The sequence below is a fragment of the Ammospiza nelsoni genome, chromosome 17, assembly GCF_027579445.1.
Source record: "Ammospiza nelsoni isolate bAmmNel1 chromosome 17, bAmmNel1.pri, whole genome shotgun sequence".
Lineage (NCBI taxonomy): Eukaryota > Metazoa > Chordata > Aves > Passeriformes > Passerellidae > Ammospiza > Ammospiza nelsoni.
The window spans coordinates 4,207,110-4,234,011 of record NC_080649.1 but is presented as its reverse complement, the minus strand read 5'-3'; the positions used below and the strand labels follow the sequence as shown (position 1 = coordinate 4,234,011).

Sequence of the window (26,902 nt, the reverse complement as noted above, 5' to 3'; positions counted from 1 at the left end):
AACCCTCACTGCTCAGGGCTCTTCCTTGAGCACCACATGTAACCAAAGTGCCAAACACACACCAAAACCAGGCCAGGCACTGGGAAGGGATGTCAGGGCTGCCTCCACCAGCACAGCAGCACTCCAGAAAACAGAGGAACTCATGCAACATGTGACCACCAACCATGCCTGGAAATCCTTCCCTACAAACTTGGAGTATAACATGGAAATTTTGCTCTTTGCCCATTGAATGAAACTTTTTTCCTCCCCTTAAAAAGTTTGTATGAGGAAAGCGATTCATTAGCTGACAAACCTACCACAGAGAGATGCTGCAAAGCTTGCAAGAGTCAAGGGCATTCCAACTTCAGCTGCAGACAAATTATGGCTTAATATAACTAAGTGTGAATGTTTAATTGCTTTCAACTGAATTCAAGACCAGTCTGCTCCAAGAAATAATACCAAATTTTTCCATTCATGCCTCGTGGATTACCTCTGATGTTTAAGATTTAAAACTGAAATTTCTCATAAGAAATCCAGAGAATATGCCAGTAGAGCTGAGAGGAAAGAATAAAAATTGTGAAATTTAATTAATAAAATCATCCAACAAAGACTGTCTCATCTTGTACTCTCATAGCTGCTGTAGTCCTACACCAAGGACTCTGCTTGGCAGGAGGATGACTGCAGGATTCCCAGGTTTTCACAACAGGGTCTTCCACTGCCATAAACCAGCAGAAGGCTTCTTTAGGGAGTCCTTAAAGGCTTTTTCAGTGGACCTGGAAAAGAATGCACATGTCCCAGCTCCTTCCAGAGCTTCACACACAGCAACAATAACTCAGGTGAGAGGATACACTGTCAGTAAATGTTGAACTCTGTAGTCTCCTGCTCCCCCTCAGCTGCTGCCAGATCAAGTTTTTTAAAGCAAAAACCCATCAGCTCTTTCAGTTCCACCAGGTTTTGGTCAGGAACACTGCTCATTCCTGATGGAAAAACCTTGAACCTGCACTAAAAGAAAAGAAATTTCACACCGTACATGTTTCAGTCATCTTGTTACTGTCCACTCAGGAAATCAGGGATAAAAGGTCAGCTCAGGTGCAAAGAGAAAACAGGAGAGTGCAGCAGAGGCCAGAGGGGCAATGAAAATACAGCAGTAGCAGAAGAAACACATCAACATTCAGTTATAAACTTTATTTCAAAATATAACAGTTCAAAGAAAATTCATTGCAATTGTTTTAGCTTTTCAAAGATCCCAAAATAAATTATATAAAATACTTGCACAGTTCTAAATATTAAAAAGATCATAAAAATTAATGGTGCTCTCATATGCCAAGATTAATCCTTTTCCATTTTGACTACATTAGAAGTTGCCTGTGCAGGGATTATTTTTAGAGTTATGCAGGAAACAATACAGTTTTCAGGTCTTGATGCCTCAGTAAAGATTTACAGGCAAAGGCACTTAAGGGCAAAAAGAGATCAAGAGAGATAACATCCCATTAAAGTCAGATCTCTGCACTCACATACAATCTCTAACTAACACTGCTGCAAACTGCAGATGGATTTAAGGCAGAAACATTATTCTATATTGACAGAATGGAAAATGTGCTTTTAGATTACACTGGATACAGGGGAGTTTAATTTTCATTCAAGGCCTTGACACCCCCACAAGGTTTCCAGGGCTTTCCACAGAGGTGTTTTGCAGAAACAGTGTGTTTGTACTGGGCCTATCTTGGCACATTTGAGCCTCACTCATTTTTACTGTCCTCAGCTCCCTATTGAGGAAAAATGCCATTTGTTCAAAAAATAACTTTTTCTTCCTTCTTTGTGCCACAATTCCTCCCAGTTTATGGGTGCTGGCATTCAGATAGATAACCACAGAACCAAACCTAGTGTCAATCACTACTCCCTCCAACGCATTGCATCCCAGGGTACAACAGAACAAAACCTAAGGCTGACACTGTGCAGGATTCCCTTCCTCCTGGACCACAAGCTCCTGATGTGGAGTGAACACATAATCACCTTCCAAAGGAAGGTATGGGTTTGAAGGCCATCTCAATGTTAGTACCAGATCTTTTATAGCTGGGAGACAGCACCCTCAAATTTAGACAGCACCCTCAAATTTAGAAAGTTTTAGACACATTTTGATTCAGCCCAGAGAACACTTGTTCCTTTTCACCCTGCTTTCTGCCTGTGTCTGGGTCATTCCAAGCTCCATCCCCCATTAACCCCAGAACTTGTCTATGGGCAGTGCTGCTGCTGGCCACGTGCTCAAACACAAACCCTTCTGCTCTGTATCAACTTCCTAATACTGTCATACTGCTCATTACAGCACAGTAAAGTAAAAGAATGTTTTCTTTATTGCATTTGCTGCCCGAGAACCCCCCTATAGGATGACAGCCAGGCAGGTATTTGGTATCAGCCTTGGTCCTGACACATCACACACTCTCCCTTTACTGTGTCAGGCCTCATCTCTGGTTACTCTCTGGAGAGATCCATGACAGAGTCACAGTCACAGACCTGAAATATTATACACAACAACTCAGTACAGCACTGCTTCCATTTAGCAAAATGACCCTTCTTCTTAATGTGACTTCCAGAAAAAGAAACATATCCCAGCTTCTAGCAGGATTCTATCCCTTTTCTTTTATGTATATTTTTTTATCCTTCCTGCAGATGACAGTCATGTGACCAAAGCACCAGTAGGAAAAATTTACCCAGTGGGAGTGCAAATGACATTCTTCAGACTGCTTTGGGTATGGAGAGCTCCCAAAACTGCCTTTGGAAATAGCACAGGCAGCATTTCCACCGAGGGGATTAAATGAAATCAGCTGCATTGTGCTGCAGCCATCCAGTTTCCTCTTTGGCTTTAAGTACTGGCACAAACTATGATAAGCCTCAGATAGTCTTCATTGAAATCACAGAACTGAGACAGCCCTGACTTATTGGTATTCTGAGAAACAGTGGTGACTGATTTTTAATTTAGAAAAGCTGATAAAAATCTTATATTTAAGAGTGTGCTTTCTGTTTACAGGAGACTTTATTACTCTTTGATGACAAAGAAACCATTAGTGTTTCCAGCAAACCTTCACCACGTGCTTGTAAAATTAATTTCCCCTTCCAATAAGTATCATGATTTATCTAGCTCACTTTAAAAAAAACCCACACACATTTCAATGTCTTTGAAGGATGTTGGTGCAACAGTAGGAACTATCCAGTCCAAAAGTACAGTCTGCAGAGATCTGGAAAGACCCTCTCTGATGAAATCCTCAACAGCCCATCAGGCTGTTTTCTTTGGTCTTTCCATGGATAATTACACTGTGAGTGCTTTTTCTGGATGCAGTACTGATTTCTGTTATAATCCAAGCTACCACTTCTGCTCCCAAACCAAACTGCCCCAATTAGATATGAGCAATGGAGTCAGGTGAGCATTCCAGACAGTTCTATCTCCTATGTCAAATATTTTTACACATTAAGAGCTGACCCCACACATAATTTGTGACTTTTTAAACAGAAAAAACACTCACAAGGATATCCCTTCACAGCACACTGCTGCTAATACACACCTGCCCTGACAAATCCCAAAAGCTAATTATGCCATCAGACATTTCAACACAAAGTAGTACCACACATGTCATCATACATACACAGGAAAAGGTCAATAAATAAGAAAACCCAGCTGATACAGTGGGCCTTGAATACTTGAATAGTCATATGGCAAAGAAATGGCTTTCTAAAAGCCTTTAACAGGTTTGCACAGATTGTAAATGTTCAATATAAAAATAAAAAGAAAGATAGTAAAATATGATACAGTAAAAATTTTAAATAGTAAAGCACAGATAACAAATACCAGTTGTACCCCTTTCATACACGGGCTAAAAACTGGAGTTATGTCATGTACCACTTTCTGATTGAACAAATTATTTTATTGACCTGAAACAAAACTTTGTTTGGCATTAAGTATCTTAAGGCTTTATTGCTTTCAGTTAAATGTGGCAACTGAATTTATAATCCTCATTAAAAACAATGAAGTGTTTTAGTTGAGTTTATAAATCCAAACTCTCTGTGTACCAGGAGGGTAAGGTTAACAGTCAGTCAGTGGCTTTTAGCCATAAAGAGAAAACATGTCAAAGAATTACTAATTTGTGGCTGAAATCATGCGAACTGTCATTACAAAGGGGCTGATATTCCCCCTTTTTCCATCTTTGATATGCTTGATCTTGGCACAAATAGTTTTGTTGGTGAACCAAACAATTCCAGACCACCAGAGCTGTTAGCAAACCTTAGAGGTGGGTGTGGCTTTTCTTCACCTGCAGGAAGGGAGGGACAACGACATCATCGGAGTCATCGGAGTGAGCCTCGTCCAGGGCCACACACGGGGGAGAGCAGGACCTGCCTGAAAGGATTCCAGCAAACAAGCTCATCAACACACAGCACCGACCAAAACAAACCCTGGGGGCAAATGTGCCATTCTCTGAGCCAGCAAGTTCCCAAGTTTACCTGGAGTCATCCAGTTATGGATGGCTGTGATCTTTTTGTGTTCCTCTTTAACGAGCCACAGTGCACCGCAAGGGTTGAGCTGACACACTGACCATGCACGAGCTCTCTTATTGCACTGAAATCTTTGCAAGGGGTTACACACACCAAATAAAGCCATTTGATACTGAAGCCATTGCAGGTCAAAACCAAATATTCATTAAATGGCAAGAAAAGGAAAAATTGACCCAAGCTTAAACTACATAGAGAGATCACAATGAGAACTTGACTCAAAAATAGACAGAATAAAGGGAAATAGATGGAAAAAAAAGTCACTGTCTTTAACCCTTACACATGCAGAACACCCAAAATATTGTTCACATGCTGTTCTACTGTAATGACAATAAAAACAGTGACCACACCATTGGGTTTTCCCCTTTTAAAAAAATTTTGTTCCTTTGCTCTTTTCCTGTATGTGTTTCTATGCATCTCAACCATTCCAATGTTTAAAGAAGTGTTCAGGTTGTGAACAGATATTCCTGATGATTCCAGTAAACACTGGAGAATCAGAGGCATGAAATGAATATGAACAAAGTCCCTGATACAGGAAGAGCAGAACCAGCAGCTTATAACCCCTGTGCAAGAGATGCAGGAGCTAAATGATGACTGCTATTAATACCTTCCAGCACAATATCCTCCCCTCAGCTATTAATACCTTCTAGCACAATATTCTTCCCTCAGCTCCACTTCTTTTTCAGTTTCAAACATAAATTCTCTGAAAAGACTCTCCCAGAGAAGAAAACAAATCAAGACAACCTGTGGTAGAAGGAGGAAACTGGCAAGAAGCCACAGTCTGAGGTTTTGACCTGAACTGGAGGGCACACAGAGAATATTACCCAGGGACAAGAGACCTGCCACAGGGCTTGTAGTGAAATAAGAGATTCCTGACACAGGAAAAAAAATATCTTGGTATGGAAGAGCAGGCAAACACAGAAAGTGGAACATGGAATAAAGAAAAGGGACCACAACTGGCCCAGGAAAAGGAAAAGAGTGACAGAGCCTGTGAATGGCAAGAGGGATGAAGGGAGGCCATTATATTACATTGACCTCAGCCTAAAAAACAAGGAAACACAAGATTTTCTAGGTAAGTGAAAATCTTCTCTGCATCAGACAACAAATAATGTCAGAGTTTTTTAGGGAGATTTATGAGATAGTAGCACTGGTGATATGGAGGAACAAAGGGAACTGCCAAAACCAGGCATGATAACCAGAAGAAGCAACTCCAAGAATAAACATATTATACATGAAATAGCTTAATTTTCTCCAAATCACCCTTTATTATATCCTGCTACTGACATATGAGATTTTCTTGTCCTCATTTTCAGTTTGATTTCAACTTTATCTTGTTGCTTGTGAAGGCTAAGAACTGATATGAGTTAAGGGTTGCATGTAAATTCATTAGGATTCCAAAAAAGCCTGAAATGAAGTTAACAGTTGCAGCCAGAGTGGACAGCAGTATGCAAAGAGAAACATTGCCCTTAATCAAGATTGCTGTGCATGTACAGAACATATTCTTCCTTTCTGTCACTCCCCTGACAGAACAAAACAAAACACAACACCAAGTTTCACAGGCTGAATCGTTAATTTCTCTTTCATTTCATGGGAAACATCAAGAATGGCTTTATAAAACCTCCAGGTCCTGAAGACAAGCAAAGCAGCACTGAATAATACTTAAAAAAAAAAATGTTCTCTATTCCTAGAAAATACAGAGATATCTAACCTGATGCAAACAATGAATTATAAGTCTGCAATGCTACACCAGGATTATACACATTCATTCTAGTACATGTAGAAAGTGTTTTAAAACACATTTTCATCCTCCCCATTGTTCTTCAAATAATGCCAAAGGGGTAGTGAATTGAAATGATTTACTGCAATACAGATATTGACTGAAAGCTTAAGATCATTTTAAGACCTAGAGGTCATGAAATGCAAGTCTGGACTTGGGACAAATGAAGAAACAACTTGTTCTTTCTTTAGCTGCATGATTTAAAGCTGTAAGAATTTGATTGCTTTTAAATCACTCAGCTGCCCAACAAGCTCCTTGTCTCACATCCTTCCCAGGCTGCAGGATGACCACTGAAATCCCAATTTACCATCAAACCCCAGTTTTGCCAGTGGATTTTTCTATCAGTCATGAGCTCAGAATGGCAGGGGTGGACTTTTAGTTAACTTTAACTTAAGCTATATAAATCCACATGGCAAAAAACCAAAAAGATCCTTGAGGGGTTGCATTTACACCAGCATGCTTTCCTTCCTTTAGGAGGCTTTTCCTAATTCATTTTTTGGGAGATTTTGGTTAAACACTTCTATGCACCAGGATCTAACACTTCAGAGAGCTCAGTGCCAGGCAGACTTTTGGGCAGCTGTGCAGTTACAGAAGCACATCCCCAGTGTGCCTCCCCACAAACCACCTGGATACATTCTGTCCTCATCCCAGAGCTTGAAAACATCTCCCACATTGATAAAATCAGCAGCAAACAAAACCTGCTCTGCTCCCAATCACTCCTTTTTGATATTCACAGGAAAGGACTGCAAGAGAGTTTCAGAGTATGGTTTCCTCTGTCTCTCTTCCAGTATAAATTATCCCAGAACTTCTTCACTCATCAGCTTGTCATCATAATCTGCAATAAAACTTAGTTTAGGAGACTTCATAGCTAGACAATGACTGTGCCCTGCTGGTATTCACTCATATGACTGTGCTCACTGGGCTTGCTCATCTTACACTCCTCTGTGGGTCCTAGAAGGACTAAACACTTAAGGGATTCTCTCTCTTTGAGCAGAATTTCACAACTGATTTACCCTGGCTTTAGAGTGAGCATGCCAATAATGAACACTGCACTAGAGCTCAGGCAAATCAAGGTGCTGCAGCACTATTTTTTTTCCTGGATACTATCACCAGACATAATTAAAGTCACTCAAAACTCAAACATCTTCAGAAGCAAGTAGTACTTCCTTCACAAAGCAGAATGTGCCTCTGAATATGGAACACAGTAAACTTTCTTAAACACATTTTCTTCCACTGAAGTGTTACCTCTTTTTTCACAAGCCCTGCAAATCTGGCTTATTCCCCACCTCCTATCTGAGAGAAACAGGCTCACTGCTTACAGAATTCTCTGTCTCTGAGCAAGCCTGCAGGGACTGAGAGCTTTTCATTGACAAAAAAACTGAGCCAGTGTTTCTCAGGTCACACTCAAAGTTGCTCCTTTTCTCCCCAGCTGGTCCATAAAAGCCTCAAATGTCCCACTCTGGACAGAACCAGCCCTTTTCAATTTAACTCCCTTGAAGCTGCATGTCTGAGGCTGTCTGATCTGCAGCATTGCTTTGTCTTTCTTACTCAGTACTCCTAACATCCTCCTAAAAGCTCTTTGGCTTAAACTCCATCTTCTTCTCACAAACAGCAAGAAGGAATCCAAGAAGAAAACCAAAAGGCACAAGAGCCATAAAAGAGACAGATTTTCTCAGTTTGTATTACAGTAGTACATGCTGGCAAGGTTATCCAGGACTTCATTTTTCCCCTTACTGCAGCAACTGAAGAGTGCTGAAAACACCATGACCAAATGCACATGGCTGCCTAGGATGGCTCTTTTTAGCAGATGTCTGTCTGTCTTCTGCAGAAACTAAGTCAGGGTGGTGGAAATGCACTCAGCTTGTCTATGGCTGAGGGCCCAAAATGTGATGGGAAGTACCATACTGCAGCTACAGGGCTGAAAAGGAAGCAGAGAGGCAATGCAGGGGAACACAATGTTCCCTCAATAATTACCACTTACATCAGAGACCTTCCAAGCCACAGCTGGGACAAACAGACAAAGCTCTGTGCAGAAGGTGGTGCTGACACTGTCAGAGGTTTTTGTTTTTTATGCAGGGAACTGCACGTGCCAGTAGAAGCAACATGCCACCAAATGAAGCCACCCCCAGGGAGCACAAGGCTGCACATGTGTGTGCACATGCAGATGTTCTCTATAAAACTGTGCAGGCACCCACTCAAAACACCCAGACTTTTGAACACAGGGGAGGGAGATTACCAGGAAGAGGAGATGTGGGGACTGAAGATTCCTCGAGTGCTGCTGAGTCTGGTCTCTCCTCTGAGCTGGGAGCTGCAGGATCTGCTTTCTCACTGGGGGCACTGGGCACTGAGGGCCTGCAAAGAGACACACTCAGAGCATGAGGCACAGAACAGTGTTTGCAGTCTCTCTGCACAGGCTGTGCTGAAAAGTTTCTTATGTTGTTGCTCTATCACCTGCAGAAGTGAACCCAGACACTGAATAGAGGTGACAGCCATGTAACTCTCCTTGTAACCATGGCAGCTGACATTAAAAACTTTCAGAGCAGTAAACCCTGGAGAGAAAGAAGTATTTTTCAAGGCAGAGTCACCATAAACCTAAGTAGTAATCAAATCCCAGCACCCTGCCTGAGCTAAGTGACTTGATGGCATTCTATCTTCTCCCTCCTCTTCCTCCACATAACCCTTCACCTGCACATGCCAGGGCTTCAGATTCACACATTAAGCAAATGGATCAGCAATCTGTGTGATAACAACAGTAAACTTTCTGTTCTACAGAGGAATTATTTCACTTTACTTTCACTCACTGCTATGGAAGAGAACATGCAGCAGGGCATGGGAACACTCCTGCTGCCACAAAGCTCCCTTTAGTTGCACATCTTTTGAATCTTCTCAGGAATTAGCTCTCCCTTGTCTTTTCTTATAACAGTGGCCTTGTTCTCCCTCTCTGCCAAGGAACTCACACTAAAAATCTATTAAAAAATACTCCTTTCCTGTAATGAAAATGATTTTGCTATTGCATGTTGCAGAAATATCTACTCCTGGCTTACCTCTCCTGAAGGGATTCTGTATGTGCCAAATGAGCCCTGAAAATGGACTGGATGAATGTCACAATCTCATCTCTCTCCTTGCAATCAGAAGAAAAGCTTGAGGAGTCTGACATGGAAGACAGGCAGGAGTTCTGCAAAGCAATCAGATTAAAGAAAACTGACCTTTTACAGATTGCACAGAAGCTCTACAGAACCTTTCACAATCTTCTTGATAGTGAAACTGGCAGTAGAACAAACATCTCCATCTTTTGGTCTGCAGTTTTTAAGGTTCTGTAAGACTAAATCAGCAGGAAATGCAAATCTGATCATCATGTAAGCTTTGAAGCATCAGCATTCAATTAATGAAAGAGCAGACACCTGCAAGGAAAGTTCATTTATTTTCCAGGAAGGAAACCTTTTGAAGATTAAGGAGGTAAGACAACCTTCATAATGGATTTATTTTCTGCTTGTATCAAGCCAAGTATTCAGTCTCCTACACTGGGCCAGTTTACCAGAATCAAAGAGCATGGAAAGTACAATCAGATGGACAACCTGGATGGAGAATTACAAATTAACTATAGCCTGCTAAAGGTCCAAAGGATATTTGTATAACCTGGAAAATGATTTACAGAAGCTGAATGTTTAATTGGTAAGGAATTTTTTTCATATTCAAAACTGAATAATCTGGAGCAAACTGGACATGAGAGAGGACACCAAGTCTTGGGCTAAGCATGCCTCACCAGAACTCCTTTACTTTTCAATCCAATACAAGATGTTTTCCAGATTCTTATTGCTGAACTTTGGTGAAAAAAGTTTATCTATGACTCCATTGATTGAGTAGTGAACCCTTGAGAGCAGGTAAAGCTTTCAACAGAGTCCAAATTGAAGAGTTAAAGGGGGTTCTACCTGATGGAAGAACCAGGGAAAAAAAAAGAGTTACAGTGTTACAGGCGACAAGGCTGAGAAGTTACAGCTTTACTTCTTAAGAAAAAGTGTGAACTACAGAAAGCAAGAAGGGAAGCCAGGGATTGAGCTCAGTGTCTTTCTAGAATCACAGTGGTGCTGCCAACCAGACCATTAAAACAATCACCAGGTGATTCAACAAATTAAGCCTGGAAGTGAAGTCCTTTACAGGGCAAGATAAACATAGAGTGATGCTGGGATCCCCATGTGTCCCCACAATTACCTCGGTGTGAGACTCTGCATCAGGCACCCCAGCATCCCCAGCATCCAGCAGCACTTTCTGCCGAGATAAATGTCCCCTGAAGGCTGCTTGGAGCAGAACAACTGCCTGCCATGGAGAGAAGTGCCCATTAGCTCCTCTGAGAGATAACCCCACACACTGCACCCCCAGGGGCAGCTCTGGGCTTTAAATTCCACCTGGGAAGTGCTCAGGACTGATCCTATCAAATGCAGAGAAGTTGGAGCTGCCAGCACCAGCCTGAATTTCACCACCACAGCACCGTGCTCCCATTCCATGTCAGATTCTGGGTACACAGAGGGCTCTGAGATGCTCTGCTGCAATCAGAAACCAAACCAAGGCTGGCAGACCTCGTGGTGATTGCACTGAAGGCAAGGCCTTCCACTCCCCTCAGAGATTTTATTGGGTTATAATCAACAAAAAGCCTTTAGAACAGCATGTTTTGTCACATGGTTAGAATGAATTCTAATTTATGAAAGTGGGATTTTTAATGTTCTGGAAGAAACAAAGGTAAGATGCTACACTGTGCTATTTGAAAAAAAACAGTTTAATTAAAACGTTTCTACAAAACATTCATCAAGAAGTGACTTTGTGTGACAAACTTTTCATTATCTTCACAATTCTCACAGATATTTTTCCTTAGCAAAAGCTTCAAATCCTATTTCAAATCTTTCTGAAGATTCATCATAATGAAAGTTAAATCAGGATTAGAGTTATCACATTTAGAAAAACTTTATTGTCTGTTGGTATCAGATTTGGTTCAGAATTTTCAGAAGCTTTCACCTTGCAAAAGGTGCCAACTATGGAAAATTAGAGACCAAAAATTTGAGACCACTGACAAAATACATGAAACAAAATCAGGATGTCAGAAGATTATAGCCAGGCTGAAGAACAAATATTGTCTTGGCTGCTTCCCCTTTGATACAAATCAAATCTGTTGTACTGGTTTTTGGGTGTCATAAACACACTCACCTCATGCAGAGCAACTTCTTCTTTCTGAAATGAAAAATGCCCATGTTAATGCCATAAATATATACAGGTTTTAGCTAATAAAGATTTGCCAAATTTTCTCAATAATTAAAAGACACAGAAAACACTTGTCCAAACCTCTGCCAAACTCAAACAACATAATGTTTCAAGATGTGTGGAGAGATGCTAAAACAAGATAAGATTCAGAGGGGGCATAGCTGTTCCCTGATAGGAGAATCTCACCTTGGATTTGTACATCTTCCAGTATCTCTGGATAATTCTGGCTGCTTGTTCTTTCCTGTGACTTTCTTTGCCTGTCACTGTGCGGACTGGAGGAGCCTGCAAAGGAGAATCTCTAAGTTAGCACAGTAAAGCCAGAGCTGTGAGGGAACAGATTACAAATGACTCAGGAAAATCAGCACCAGAGCTCATCCTGCCTGCAGGGCACAGGGAAGTTCAAGAGGAAACTCTTAATTCTGAACCCTGCTTGTGTTCAAACTCATCCTGGAGATGACTCTGAGAGTGAAACACATCCCTGTCCCCTCTCAGCCCTCAGCAGGGCATGGCAATGGAGAAGTTTCCATTTGCACACACTCCTATTTTTCTGTGCATTGCTAACTCGCTGCTTTGTTGCCCAGAAATGATTTGTGTGTTAGCAACAGACTGAGAACAAAAATCAGGTTATCTGACTCTGCAGTTCTTCTCCAGGAAAGACAAATATTAATTAACCAGGGAGGTCTCTTGTGCCTCATCCTGGCAACTGTGGCCCCATAACCATCTCTTTAAGCTTACTGAGATTTGGCCATTGCATGACACCAAGCTTGTGTAAGTTGGCATAAATCTACTCTTCTATCTTAATGAAATTAATTAGAGGAAAAAGGAAGAAACCAAGAATAAAACAAGATCTTGTTCCAATAATTTCTCCTGAGGTGTGGTTGCATATTCCACCTCTCACCACTTGATCCTTCTGATCCCAAATTATCCCACCCTACTTGTCATATCTCACATGCCAAACAAAAGTTAACTGCAAGTTGAAGAGGCTAATTTAATTTGTTGGTGTAAAATTTTAACTAGAGGAACAAGAGATTTTATAGACTCTGAAAAAACCTCTTGATTCTGTGAAAAGAATTTATTTATAACCTAAAACCGCCGAGCTCCAGGCTTAAGTTTAGCAAATGGATCATGTCATATTAAAAATGACAACCTACTATTAAAATGAGAAATTGGTAGGAACTTAGTGATAATTACAAATAATGGGAACATTTCAATAAATGGATGGTTACTGGCCAAGAATATATATAGTCTGCAGAGGGAAAAAGGAGCTGTTTGTTGGCTGTTTTTAAAGACTCCAGTTGTTTGGTATTCAAAACATCCTCTAGCATCCATGAGCCTGTAACACACAGAAAAGAATCTACAGAATGGCACAGTATATCAGAAACCAGAACCCTCTGAAGCCACTGGACATTTTTATTAGTATTTTTTACTATGTGTATTTCAGGGTCTATTTATTTTTAAGTGCAAATCAAAAACCCCAGTAATAATTTCCAAGTAATATTTAGTGAAATGAGATTAACGTGGCCACAGTGCCTCTGAAAGCAGCTCTGTCAGTGCTCATCCATCTCTGCTGGCCAATTACCTCACTGGGAAGAGAGACAGAAGATTGCAGAGATATCAAGCTCAGACATATTTTACAAAACCCCAAACTGATTCAAGAGCCACACAAAATCACCCTCTCTCTACAAAATCAGACTGAAATTAGGAAATGGCCTCAGATGCTGTAAGAAGATAAAAGTAACCATAATATTTTTATTTTTTTAAGTTCTGGGAAAAACCCCAAACACTAAAAGTTTAAGATTTTGCAATATTACACTGAGCAAGAAAAAAACAACAACAATGCAGAGGATCACTAACAGAACAGCTTCAAAAAACTCCCCAAACTGCAGTGTTAATTATTGAAATAACTTATTTCCAACAAATACTGACAGTTAACCATCATTATCTCCAAGACAAGATTTAATGCACCTCTGAAAAAACACAAGCAGCAGCTCTTTAGACTACCAGCTCCATTTGAAATCTATATCAGATATAAAGAAAAAAGAAAAACACAACCAAAAATGTGGCTGTACCTTATTAAGCTTTTCCACTGTATCTTCTCCAATTTGTCTTTTCTCCTCCTCCAGTTTTAACTCCAGTTTTCCTACTTTCTGTGTCAGGTTCTGGATTTCCTCACTATAGTTGGAAAAGCAAAGACATTTATAACTTATAGAAATTTTCTGTTGACCCTGCTTTGAAAATACTGAACCTATTTCATAACACTTTGGGTTTGTTTTTTAAGGCCAAGGAGGGAAACTGCTCAGGATGATACCTGTTCTCATAGTAACAGACACATAACATCAATTCTCAATCTGTGATAGCACAGCCTTATGTTAAAATTAAGGTTACTGTGGTAGCCTTGATACTATTAATAATGTATTTAGATCTGCTACAGTTTTGTATTTGTCAGGCAAGGTCCTTTCTCACAAAACAATATTGAAATCACTTTTTTGTGCCTCCCTTGCACAGGGTTCTCACTCACAGCATACAAGGAGTAACTGGAATGACACTGGTCTAGAAACACAAGGTAAAGTCAAGGTAAAGAGAGTACAACATTTTCATGCAGAAAAAATGTCTGAGCCCAACATAAAAGTTTTTTTCCATCTATCTTATGAATTTTTATTATAATTTAAATCTTATTTTTACTATACTACTTAGATTTCCACTTCCTCTAAGAGCACTCTATAGAAGTCTTCCCCCAGTAACTTACTCCATCCCTCCAAACATTTCTGCTTAAAAGAATCCCCAGCTTCTTGCAGCTCAGATGAACTCCTACAGAATTTGAGCCACTTCAAAAGAGAATTACACTTTAGGAGATTTATTTTGGGTTCCAAAAGGATCTATTAATACAAAATGCTTTACCTTAAAGTCTGCTCTTCTGTACTCTTTTCTTCCATCTTACTCTGCCACTTCTGCAGCTCCAGCTCCACTTCAGCCTTAGCCTGCAGTAGCTGCTTGATATCTAATCTACAGAGGTAGAAGGAAATCTCAGTGATACCTGACACATTCATACTCCCACCAAGTAGTTATTTTTTTCTTTAAACTTTTAAATCAATTTGGTTTCCTCAAATTTGTAAAGTAACTGAATGTTTAATTTTTCCTTTTAAACAAAACTAAGTGCAAGCACCCATTGCTGAGGAGCAAAGGCCTCCCCACGTGCTCTCACTGTGCATCTTTGTTCAGAGGTGACACAGGAGTGTCCCCAACACACCTCCCTGTGGCCATGTCCCTGCTCACAGTGCTCAGAGTAACCTGCCCCAAGGCCCTGACACACCAAACAGCCCAGGCAATACAAACTGCAAATCATCACTTATGAGGAGAACAGAAGCCACAGAGCATCCCAGGGCAGAAGGCAGGTTTAAATGGAGAAAGTGGGAGACCAGGACAAAACATGTTGAAAAAAAAAAAAAAAACCCACAAATTTTTACAGCACAATACAAACAAGAAGTGCAGCATAAACATATAACCCTTACAAGGGTTTTCAGTGTGGCTGCCAGAAAAATAAGCCTTGAAAAATGTGCTAGAAACAATCAGAAATTCTCATTTTCCATCCTCTGGCTTTTCTTCTTCAATGTAATATTATGAAGCAAGTAGAACTAGAAGCAATTCTTTAAATAAAAACAGAAGGGATTCTGAAAATCAATATTCTAGTTGAAAATGTGAATTCCTTATTACATCATTTCATAACAGGAACAGAAATGATGAAACACTTCACACCTACAGAAGAACACCCCAGACAAGTCACACTTACTCTTTACTGAGCAGGAGATTCTGCAGTGCCTGCCTGTCATCCTGCAGTTTCTTCACCTGCCTCTGGAGGCGACAGCATTCCTCACCTAAATGTTGGGATGCTGGATGGTCCAGGTCCACAGAATGAGAGGATGACTCAGGAAGCACTGGTGATGCCTCACTGTCACCTAAGGACACCCTGCTGCTCTCCATGGCACACACTTTCTAAAGCAGGGTAAATTCACATGGAAAACACACACACAAAAAAAGAAAATTAAATTTAGCGTGAAATTACTTTATTTAGGCTGTGAGAAAAGATCAAATGGAGGTTAATTCTAAAATGTGCATCTACATCTAACAAGTGTGAGAGAAGAAAACAGGGAGGGAGGGCTCATGCTACAGGCAGCAAGCAGGTTATGTGTGTGAGGCAGAATGCACAAGGCTGACACACACTGAAGGACAAGGCAGTAGTTCTGCATTTTCTGCTCCCAGACAGGTAAAAAAGCCACTTAACTATGATCACTTACTTTTTCTAGATCCAAAATCTTCTTCACCAGCCTCTGTCTGCCCCACTCACTATAATCTAAATACAATAACAAAACTTTAAACATGTCACCACATCCATGGGGCAACATTGTTCTTGCTTTTTGAAACTTCTGGCCATATCAAAAGATGTCTGAATGCCAAGTTTAAATATCTACCAATGAAAAAATGAGAATGGGCCTAAAATATTTGACTTCTAAACCAATTAGCTCAGAAATCAATATAAGCCACTCATGTTCACCAGTTTTCATCTATTAAAAAGGTTTCCTCCATCAATTCCAATTTAAATTCTCAGGGACAATAACAGAGGAGACACAGATCTGACTGGAGAAATCAGAGACTCCTCAAGGAAGGTTCTCATTCCAATTTTGCCGCTCCTGAATGTTCACCTTGTAGTAACTCCCTTATTTCTCCCTTTGTAGGGTCCTGCTGCCCCACCTCTTTCAGCTGTACCCAAACCCCTTTCCTCATCCCTCAGAGATTTTCCAGCACACACTTTTTGTTCTGCTGAGAGGAGGGGAAGTGCTCAGCACGTGATTCAGGTCCTCCTTCAGCCTGCGGTTCTCAGCCTGCATTTCCCTGATGTTCCTGGAGAGCCTCAGCACTGCAGCATTCAGGGCCTTCAGCCGTTTCTGGGTGTCTCTGCCCTCTGCACTTGGAAAAGGGATCAAAACCAGAAAGTTAACTTAAAAGCAGAGAACAGAGCAGCTGCATTAAAAAGAGTGGAGCAGCTTCACTATTCCAGTCAGATGGCTGAGCTGACAGCCTCAGTTTCCCCATAAAAACATTTCTCAATGTTTTCTTTACTTGAAGAGTTATCTATTCTTCTTTGAAAAAGCACGCAAAGATCATCCTGCTCAACACTTCCACAATTGTTTTAATTTGCATTAAAAAATTTGAAACATTGAAAATTCATTTCTTACTTTTACTTCCTCCCCCACTCTATTCCTTTATGCACAAACAAAGGCAATTCTATGAATGTTATTCATCTTATTTTCTGTTTGTTTTGTTAACCAACCTTACAATGTTTTACCAGCACTCTGTGAACCTCTGATTTAAAAAATATTCAGTAAACTGTGAGACTCCTCCAAAAAACTGTCCAGCACAGAGGGCCAACCTGCAGGCTCTGAATGGCTTTTGTTCACCAACAAACATTGAGAGGGAGGGATAGACACAGATGGAATAACTCTCAAACAAATCCAACACCCAAGTGTATTTTCAGATAACTGGAAATGGTGCTCTACTGTAAAAGAAATTATCCTTGTGTCTATAAACCCCAGAGAGATCTGAAACAGATTTGAAGAACACAGCTAATATGGAAATGAAAAGCATCAGAAATGGGAAAGTGTGTTAAAACAACTTTAAATATACTACAGGGATTTTAATTTTTTTTTTCTAATAAAGGGGGGAAGAAATCTGAGTTTCTAGATGTGCAAAGTTGTAATGTTTATTCACAAAACATACTTTTAGTGAGATGAAATATATTTGCTTTATGGCTATGAGAAAATTCCCAAAAACTTTCTCCTGGAAATAAAGGCCTGAAGTAACTGATGGACTTGGTTTTGCACAGATGCCCCTGTCAGTGACAACCACAGTACAGTTTGTGAAGGAATCTTACATCCCATCCACTGGAATAATTACAAGGTAAAAGGGGAGACAGCCTAGAGTTAGCATATCAAAAAAGGTTGAATTTTTAGCTGATCTCCTTTTTAGAAATTAAATGGAAATAAATAAATACCAAAATAAGGCTGTCCATGGATGACTATTCACACAGCTGTCTCAGACAGGAGAGAAAACAAAGAGTAAAAACCAAAACACATCACACCATCAAAATGGGGTAGTGACAGGAATGATAGAAACCATAACCAGACCACTCAGTGACATTATTTTAGGCTCATCTAAACCTAAATAAAGAAAACATATTTCAGTCCATTTTGAGAGCTGAGAAAGTCAGTTTCTAGCTACAACTGGATACTACAGCTTCACATACAAATAACCAGACTTCAGCATTAACACTGAAAAAGAGAAGCCAAATGCCATTCACATCAGCCAGAACTAATGGAGACAAGCATCATGAAAGAAATACTCTCAAACAACTCTTTCAACATGCCAGAGTCCTGACCTTCAACATGATTTATTATTTCAGTGCTCAGCCTCTCCAGCAGAGACTGGCAGTCCTGTAATGGAGAGAGACTGCCCTGACCACCACTTTTTGAAGCTATGAATAAATGAGGACAAGGAAAAGACCTGTGACTCATTTTCACCTGTAAATAAATGAGGTATGATGGCTTAGAGCCTTGAGAGGCTGGTCACTGCAGGCCTGAGCCAAAAGAATATTTTTTTTAAAAAAGTGACAAAACAAATTGCAGTTTTCAATCCACAAGTGACAGTGAATTATGGAACACAAGCAGTACAAATAATGAACCAAAAGAATTCTCACATGTTTCTATCAATCTAAATAATTACACTCAGTGTTAAGACAGTTGTCTGCACCTCACACTAAGAGGTCAAGTATATTTTGAAGTGGTGTGGTAACAAATTTTACTGTCCTAAAAGACATTCTTACTCTTTTTTCAGCTCAAATAACACTCACTTGCAGTGATGCTTTTTATTTGTTCTCTTAGTGGACTTTTGTCTTCTGCCTTTGTGCTTTGACTTTTATTGCCTCTATAAACTGTTCACCCTCATGCCCACACCTGCACACTAGTATAAAGCTCTCTGACACATTTTACTAATCTGTGTCTCTGTACCAAAGGAAAATAATGCTTACTCCAAGAACATTTTCTTTGCAGCACACACTCTAGAGCAAGATGCAGAACTGACTCAAGTGTGAAATGCCAAACATCCAGGAGTTTGTTTCAATTACCAGCAATGCCAGAATGGGTGTGATTATGAGGGAAGATGTAACAGAGATAAATTTTCAGTGCTACCCTGTACTTTTTAAATAGCTCTGGTATTTTTCCAGATCCATAAAATGATCTATCTACAAGCAAAAAAATGTGACTAAGACATATTTCAAGGCTGTGAAGCCAACTAAAGCAGCACTAAAAAAGCAAATCCAGCAATCTAAATGACAAAAAATGTTCCCATGTAGTAGTTTTCCATCAGTTAAAGTAGGACTCCAGTGATGTGTCAAACACACAAACATTTTTATCAGAAGAATTAAACATACTTTTTCCTCATAGTCTCAGACTTGGCCAGGAGGAGCTGCAGGCGATGAACCTGGGAAAAACAGATTCCATTAAGGAGCATCAGCAATGTCAGCTTCCACAGCAACACATCTGTTCATTAGGTGAAAATCAGAACAAGACTCTCTGGGTAGTGGCAGAGCTAATGATGCCATCACTGAAGATCAGGCTACTGCTAAATTTGCTTCCATCTCAACATTAAACTTATGGATGTACACTGGATTCTTTATTTGCCCTTTTTCATTAACACACTCAACTTATTGAATAAAACATTTTTCCAGTACATACAGCTGGAGCTGTGAGAATAACTATGAAAACCTGATGCCAATGACAGGTGCTGTTAAGGTACAAGAAACCTATCTTAAACATTGCATTTGCACTTTGACTCAACAACTGCCCAGCTTTCTGTCCTGCGTGCACCCTGAAGGACCTGCCATACCTCTTCATAGTAGGTTTCCATGGCTAACCTCACTTCTTCCAAACTACTGGTCTTCATGTCTGCCTGGGACTCACTGAAAATAGAATAATACAAAAAAAAGAACCTAGTCAGATCAGCAAAGACACTGCAAGCTGGTGGTTCATAATTTTTTTGGTTTATAATTGCCAATATGTTCTTGGGAGTTTATTAAAATGTCTTAAGGAATAGAACACAAATGAAAAATAACATGGATTTCCAATTTTCTCTATTAGCTCATCCAATACAAGCCTCTACCCCCTGCCCCCTCAAAGTCATACCTAATAGTGTTTTCTTTCTCCTTGCACTGCTCTTCAAGCTTGACAATCTTCTGCTTTAATCCAGTAACCACCTACAGAAAGAACAAAGAGCTCGTGAGTCTTTGAATAATCTGTCTCTTCACAGGTCTATTCCTGTCTGCCCTGTCTTTATACATTGTACCCAGTCAGATATACTTATTTCTATATATTTCAGTCCTTAGTAAATCATACACATCTGCTACCCTGTGAAAAAGAGAACGCTGATGAAATCAGATGCATGATTTCATAATGAGTTTAAAAATATGGATATACAGCCATAAAATAAAAACAACATTGCCCACTACCTTGCCAACATCAAATACTGCCTAAACACACCCAAGACAATGACAAAGAAAGCTCCCCAAAATCATGTTAATTCTAGATCTTTGTTACTGACTCCTTACCTGCTAACAGAGATACAGGTTATGTGATTCCCTAACTGATTATTCTTTCTGACCTAATTTTATTTTTTAGCTAGAGGAAAAAGGACAAATGAAAGCAGGAAGTGATGAAGACACTCTTACCCATCCATTATCAGTCTTCTTTTCTGACCAAGGTCGTGCCAGCTCAGAGCCCTGCAAGAGAAAAAGCAAGTGACCAACTCTGCTACTTTATTCTACTGCTGGCTCTTTCCCCAGAATTTTCCAACCTGCTCAACTCCACAGTCCAACTGAGATTATGAACTCCACATGCCCACAGTTTCTATTAGCACATTTCTCCCAAGATGTAGGTCTGCACACAGTGACAGTCACAAGAAATTCAGGAAGATTCAAGTCTGACCATACCCACAAATGCTTCTTGTCAGGGCCTGACAAGGCTGTTCCTCTGCCTCCTGGTCAGGTCTCAGGACTGCAAGAGGTTAACTCCCTTCTACTCTCAGGCAAAATATTCAGAAAGTGGGCTGGCTCCTAATGAGACAGCACTTTTATTTTACCTTTAGAAATTAAAGGTATTTGTGCTAAATTAACTTATCTGTAGTAAATTGCATCATTTTCCTTGGAACTGCTGATCTGAGATGCACAGACCAGAAATCCCTTTACATCACCTCCCATATTCCAGCTCATCACTGCTAGGAGGCAGCACACTACAAACTCCCACTCTTTCGCCCCACTTTTATCCCCACAAGAAATCCCCACCCTGGAAGGATCCAGCAGTTGCTCAATCTGTTTGTCCTTTCTATTGTTCTCCTCTTCCAGGCGACGGAGCTTGGTCTTCATTCTGTCTCCCTCATTCTTCTGAGCTTGTATTGTCTAAAAGAGGGGAGAAGAATCATTTCAGAAATAGGAAAATGCAGCTTTCACATGGAATCACATTTTGATGTCAAAACCAATCCAATTATGATGGTAAAGATGACATGGAAGAAGAGGACAAAGCAGTCAAAACACAAAACCATCACATTGGACCAGGGCAGACACCAGGACAGCTTAGGGAGGAGATAAAAGGAAAAGGTCTTACAGAAAGGCAACCTTACACAAACAATCAACCACAGCCAAGTATTTGTCCATAGGTAACCCGAGAGTTCAACAAGCCCAGTCCTCACCCTTCATACAGTTCACCAACCTCTACAGAAAACCCACTCTAACCCTATCACCACAGTGAATTTGTCTTAGACAGACACAAGATTTAGTTTAACCCTACATTACAAACGCAAAAAAATGTGGTGCATATCCCAAGTTGTAGAAACAAAAGGGTTCTGGATCATTAAGGCCAGGACAGGTACAGGATGGAGTAATCATGAGTTTTTCTGTAGTATCAGAGAAACTGTACCTTTTTCAGTTCTAAAATTTCATCATACATGTCTTCCTTCTCTTTGTAGTCAGGAGTTCCAGGAATGTAGCCTACAGACAGGGGTATGTAAAATAAGCAGATCCAAAAGAGGTATTTTTAACCAACCAGAAACCTTGCAGATAAAGAGAAATATCTAGAACAGCACCAAAGTGGAAACTAGGTTTTTCTCCTTTCCTCGAAGAAGAAAAATCAACAAGGAAATTAATTGTAGAAACAGAGGTGAAATGGAAGTGTTACTGTATGAAACTTCTGCCAGATTTTGCAGCCAATTTTTTCCTAATTACTTCTCTGCTGCTATATTAAAATATCCATCTCAAGAAAGATACAAACTTCACAGATGACTGCAGTCTTCTCATCCCAATAAATCCATTATTACAAAAGGTTTCTAAAAGATGTCTAGAATGCATTTTTCTATTTATGCTTAACATGCACAAATATATCATCCTGTAAAGCTGCCAGAAACTGTGTATCACCAGTAAATGTATAGGTGTCATTTTAAATGGAAGTGGGATTTTACAGTTCTCCTTTAAGAAAAGCAGAATAAACTTTGAAAGTTTGCTCTTCTCATAAAACTCATTTGATTTTAATGTCACAACCACATGATAAAACACTTTCTAGAGAAGAAGTAAAAGGAGTCAATTACACAGAATTTCAGGCAAGCAGATGGTTTCTATCAATGGTTCCTAAACTATGTTTTGAAGTCACAATAAATTGTCTACAGCTGTCCCATTGAACCATATTATATTTGCAACGTTTTCAGCTGCAAATGCATGGCAATTTGCAAAAGTTTTGAAAGCTAATAGTGATTCATTGCTCAAAAAAACTGGAAATCCCTGCCTTAACCAATTTAGGAATCTCAAAAAGTATCTCATGGATCATATTTTCACACATGGATTTGAGTAAACTAAAATGGCTCTTGCTTTTCTTGAGCAATGTGTGTTTTTAGAGGGAGAAAAAAATTCACTTTTATCTACCACACCATTATAGGGCTTACCATTACTGGAAGAACGAGCATGTTTTGGCTTTTTCATTCCTAGAGCTTCCTTCAAATACTCTGGAGTGCTACTGGAAGCATTTGCTCTCACATGCCCCGTGTCAGCATCTGATTTCAGAGCATGGCTCATTCCTGCCAAGAGAAATGGAACAAAAATGCAAAAATCAGGGATAATTGTGAATTAAATTTGTGGAATTATTCTGAACAAATGCAACATGGAAAGCTCCAGATGCTGTTAATTATTCCCTCTGTAAATGCCAATGCTCAAGATCAGATAATTCCAAGCACCCAAATAAATAACAGTGAAATTAACTCCTATGTAACCTTTAATCAAAAACATGTCTGTTTTTTAATAGTTTATATGTTAAGCTGTCCACAACAATGAATTTTATCCATAAACGCAAATAACATTTCTATACTAATACCTTGTTTCAGAATTCCCAGCCACATCTGCCTTGGGTTTGCAACAGTTGCATTCTCAAAACAAGCACTGCCTGTTCCCTGCAGAGATCTCCAAGCTGCAGCTTTTCTAGGATACAGTTGTGTGCTGGAGCTGTAGGGAGACTCTGCAGCAAAAGAAAATATCTCAGTGCTGCCTTCAAAAGCTCAAGGTTACTAAAATTCTTGTTGTCTTGTTCTTCAAAGTTTCCAGAGTCAATCCTATTACTTGTAAAAATAGAATTTAACAGCATATTCCATAATGGCTTATACAGAGCAATGGAACAGTCATATAAAAAAAGCCACAAAACCCAAAAAAATCCACTATAAATAAAAAAATACAATTCTAAAAAATGAAGAGGCTTAGAAAAAGCAGAGTGACAGTAGTGTGACTCAACACATGTGGAAATATTTATGTGTACAGTTTGGATAGGCATCCTTAAGATACCTGAATATCTAAATGTTGTTATTAACAACACTTTAGGGTAATATTCACTAGAAGCCAATGAAGCAAGGTAAATGAAAAAGTATAGCAAAAAAACATAAACCCCAGAAAAAAAAAAGACAAACCCAATACTAGAACTGCAGTTCTAATAATAATAACAACATTGTACAGTGAAAAACACCAAAACAGCCCATCACAACAAATGAAACAGAGAACCACTAAATCCACACCCAGAGACCTATGACTGGATGGTAGAGAGCTCCAGTAATTCCAGAGTCTATCTGCACAACAAGTATCAGCATTTCTCCAAAAAAGACAAGGAGAAAAACAAATTCAGAATGGTTGCCATCAGAAGGCATGACATGAGAAAAAAGTAAATTATGCTGGAGAATCAAGAATTACAACTAACCCATAAATGTCAATATTTTAGTCTATACAAGCTGGACTTCACAGGTTACAGCACAGATCTCAAATAGGTGCACACAGCAGTGAATAATTGTGAAGAGAATAGCAAGATCTTATTTCAGATAAAGCTCCCAGTTCCTGTATCCCACAAACATATCCAGCTTTGCAATTGCAGAATAAGAAGTTTTGGAACACTTACTTGGTGACTTTGGAGGTTTGTGAAAAATCTTCTTCTTTAACTTCTGAAAGAGAAATGGATTTTTTTTTCTGTATTGCAAATACTCCACTCTTAAGATATCATAATATAATCTCAAATTCAATCTCCCATTTGTAGGAAGATATTTTGTTCTAATAAGACAAAACCTTTTCTATAGAAAAGAAAAATAGTAGCATTAAGCAGATGCAGATTTGGGCACAGCAATGGTGGTCAGAATTAAGGTGGTGCCAACTGAAGTCTGATTATACAGATTAACTGTCAATTCTTGCTCAGAACATGAGACCTCTCCCATCAATATTAAATATGAGTAGCAGAAAATTCAAAATGATCCAAGTAGAGGCTGATCTGTAGAACCCTTTAGCTAAAGGAGTTATTCAATTCCATTAAAACTCTCTAAAAGGATTACTTAAGCCCACAACTTGATAGAGCAGCAAAATAAAGCCAAACATCATTTGCAGCCCCAGTGCTGAGGATCTGGAAGGCAGAATTACATCTGAAATGAGAGATTTGTGACTCAAGCTCATTGCAGTGCCACTGTTCAGTCTCCTCTCTGAGGGGTGCTTGGTGAGCAGGAGGCAGCACACAGATGAGCAGGAGCTCCAGAGGGGTTTTGGGGCATCAATCCAAACTCACCAGGGTTGTTTCTGACTGGCAGGTTACCACAGACAGGCTGTCATCTCCCTGCAACACAGACAGGACATTTGCTACTGAACAACTGCTTGTAATACACACCCAGAAAACTTGTACAGTTAACAAAGCTGGAGAGCAATACAAGTGACCAAAGGCTCTGTTTCTCTGCCATTGCACTGCTAAAATGTCAATTGTTTAAGACAAAAATAAGCCGTTTTTCAAAAACACTAAAGTCACTGAAAGATGGTGGGGCTCTTGCTGCAAAAGCCAGCATCATTTGCTCCATACAAATAGTTTTGGGATATTGTGAAAGTCACTTCAGCAATGAACCATCACAGAATTCTTTGGGTTGGAAGGGACCTTAAAGATCACCCAGGTTCAACCCCTGTGCCACCAGCAGGGACACTTTGAGGGCACCTGAGTCACAGAGACCTGGCACTGCAGTGCACAGCACTGCCCCAGCTGAACCTTCATGGCTCTGCATGAATTTCTCCACCATTTAAGCTGCAACTCACCCAGCTCTTCCCTTCCTCCCTCACCTGTGCTACCCCTGCTGTGCTATGGGATTGTTCAGCTCCTGTATTGAAATGGAGAAGTGCTCAGGCCAAGGGAAGAGACCTCAAATGCAAGGAAGATGACAAATTTCCCTCCCTCTCAAATGCAAGCATATCCATAGCTGAAGGAAAATTTCCACTTAGCTTCCAAATTATCTGGATGCTGCCCTCACAGAAAGACCTTTTCCATTTGTTGCTGCCTCTGAGGCACTCAGCACCAACCTTTGGACAGATGCTGATCTGTGCTTGTAGGAGGCAGGGGAGGGGATGAAGTATTTTTGGAAACCCTGGCTGGCAGAAGAGGAGCAAGGATTGACAACAGAGCAGTAAGGAGCCTGCCATGCTGGCTGAGAGCAGTGAGGGATGTGTCCTCACACACCAGCCCATACAGTTTTTCATTTCCTGAGGCAATGCTCCTTGCAGCACACTGATTAATTTTGTTATTTTAAGGTGTCTCATTCTGAAATATCTCTCCCTCACTGCAGCTATCATGTTCGGAATCAGACAATGTGGAGAGTGCCCAGCTTTGATAAATGGTAACAACAAAACTTGGCCAGGATACAAACATGCAGTAACAGCCCCAGCACTGTTGCTTGGTAACTTTCAGAGCCCCTTTGCTCCTGCAGCAGGCAGCAACAGAGCCTGGGGGCTCCCAGAGGGGCTCAGAACCCCCAGCTGGCTGCTGAGGGGGTGGGAGACAAACACCAGCACAGAATCACAGAATTATCTACGTTGGAAAAGCCCTCCAAGATCATCGAGTCCACCCTATGACCCAACACCACCTCGCCAGCCAGACCAGCGTTCCTTTAAACACCTCCAGGACCGGCAAACCCATCACCTCCCCGGGCAGCCCATTCCGATATCTCATCACTCTTTCTGTGAAGGAACTCTCCCTAACGTCCAGCCTAAACCTTCCGTAGCACAGCTTGAGACTTTGTCACCCCTGCGCCGTGCTGCACTCGGGGACACACAGGCAGAGCCCAGATTCCCGCGGGCTGGGGAAGGCAGAATCCATCCCACTCCCCTCCGAGCCAGCCCGGCGAGCCCGGGGGTGCTCCAGGGTTCTGCCCCGGCCTCGCGGGAGCGTTCCCTGAGCCGAGCCCGGGCCGAAGCAGGCCTAGACAGACCCGGGGCCTTCTCCTCCTCCCCGCCGCTCACTCCTTACCAGCTCCCCCTCCGCGGCCGCCTCGCCGGCGCCCCGGGCCATGCTGGGAGAGCAGAGGGAAGGCCTCACGGGGCGGCGGGGCCGCGGGGCCCCCTTCGGGCCGTGGCTGCCGGCTCGGGGCTGGGGGCAGCCATCGCCCCCCGGCGGCACTTCCGGGTCGCGGTAACCATGGCAACCCTCAGCGGCCCGGGGTGGAGACGCATGCGCAGAGCTGGGGCGCGCCTGCAGGCAGGGCCGGGGGAGGGCTCGGCCCGGCCGCGGAGCGCGGGTGACACCAAGCGGCCCCGCAGGGAGCGAAACCGCGACGGGCGGCGGAGCGGCCTCTGTGGGGGCTCCGCTCCACTTGCGGGCCAGGAGTTTTTGCCCGAGAGCGCCGGGATAACTCGAGGCAGGGCGCAACTCCATCCCGCGCACCGCCGGTACCGTCCCGCAGCCACCGCCTGACCCTGGAGCGCGCCCGGGTCACGCCCTC

At 41.2% G+C, this 26,902-nt stretch overlaps 1 protein-coding gene across 3 annotated transcripts; it reads right to left on the bottom strand.

Annotated features, from left to right (window-relative positions):
• Positions 1 to 358: 358 nt before the first annotated feature.
• IQCE (IQ motif containing E) lies at positions 359 to 26,591 on the bottom strand. 3 transcript variants are annotated; one of them, XM_059484436.1, is made up of 23 exons: positions 26,431 to 26,591; positions 24,715 to 24,762; positions 24,064 to 24,106; positions 23,002 to 23,142; positions 22,577 to 22,708; positions 21,562 to 21,632; positions 20,931 to 21,044; positions 20,319 to 20,369; positions 19,777 to 19,847; positions 19,481 to 19,553; positions 19,026 to 19,075; positions 16,350 to 16,507; positions 15,838 to 15,893; positions 15,333 to 15,535; positions 14,444 to 14,548; positions 13,615 to 13,717; positions 11,732 to 11,827; positions 11,492 to 11,515; positions 10,505 to 10,609; positions 9,340 to 9,470; positions 8,532 to 8,647; positions 4,253 to 4,366; positions 359 to 752 (listed from the first exon to the last, which is right to left on the bottom strand). In XM_059484436.1, the coding sequence occupies exons 1-22, from the start codon at positions 26,470 to 26,472 to the stop codon at positions 4,254 to 4,256; spliced, it is 2,046 nt and encodes a 681-aa protein (XP_059340419.1). In that variant the 5' UTR covers positions 26,473 to 26,591; the 3' UTR covers positions 359 to 752; position 4,253. The 3 variants fall into 3 exon arrangements, with proteins under 3 accessions (XP_059340419.1, XP_059340420.1, XP_059340418.1); XM_059484437.1 differs by having other exon boundaries at positions 4,281 to 4,366; XM_059484435.1 differs by lacking the exon at positions 359 to 752 and having other exon boundaries at positions 1,150 to 4,366.
• Between the last annotated feature and the right edge of the window lie 311 nt (positions 26,592 to 26,902).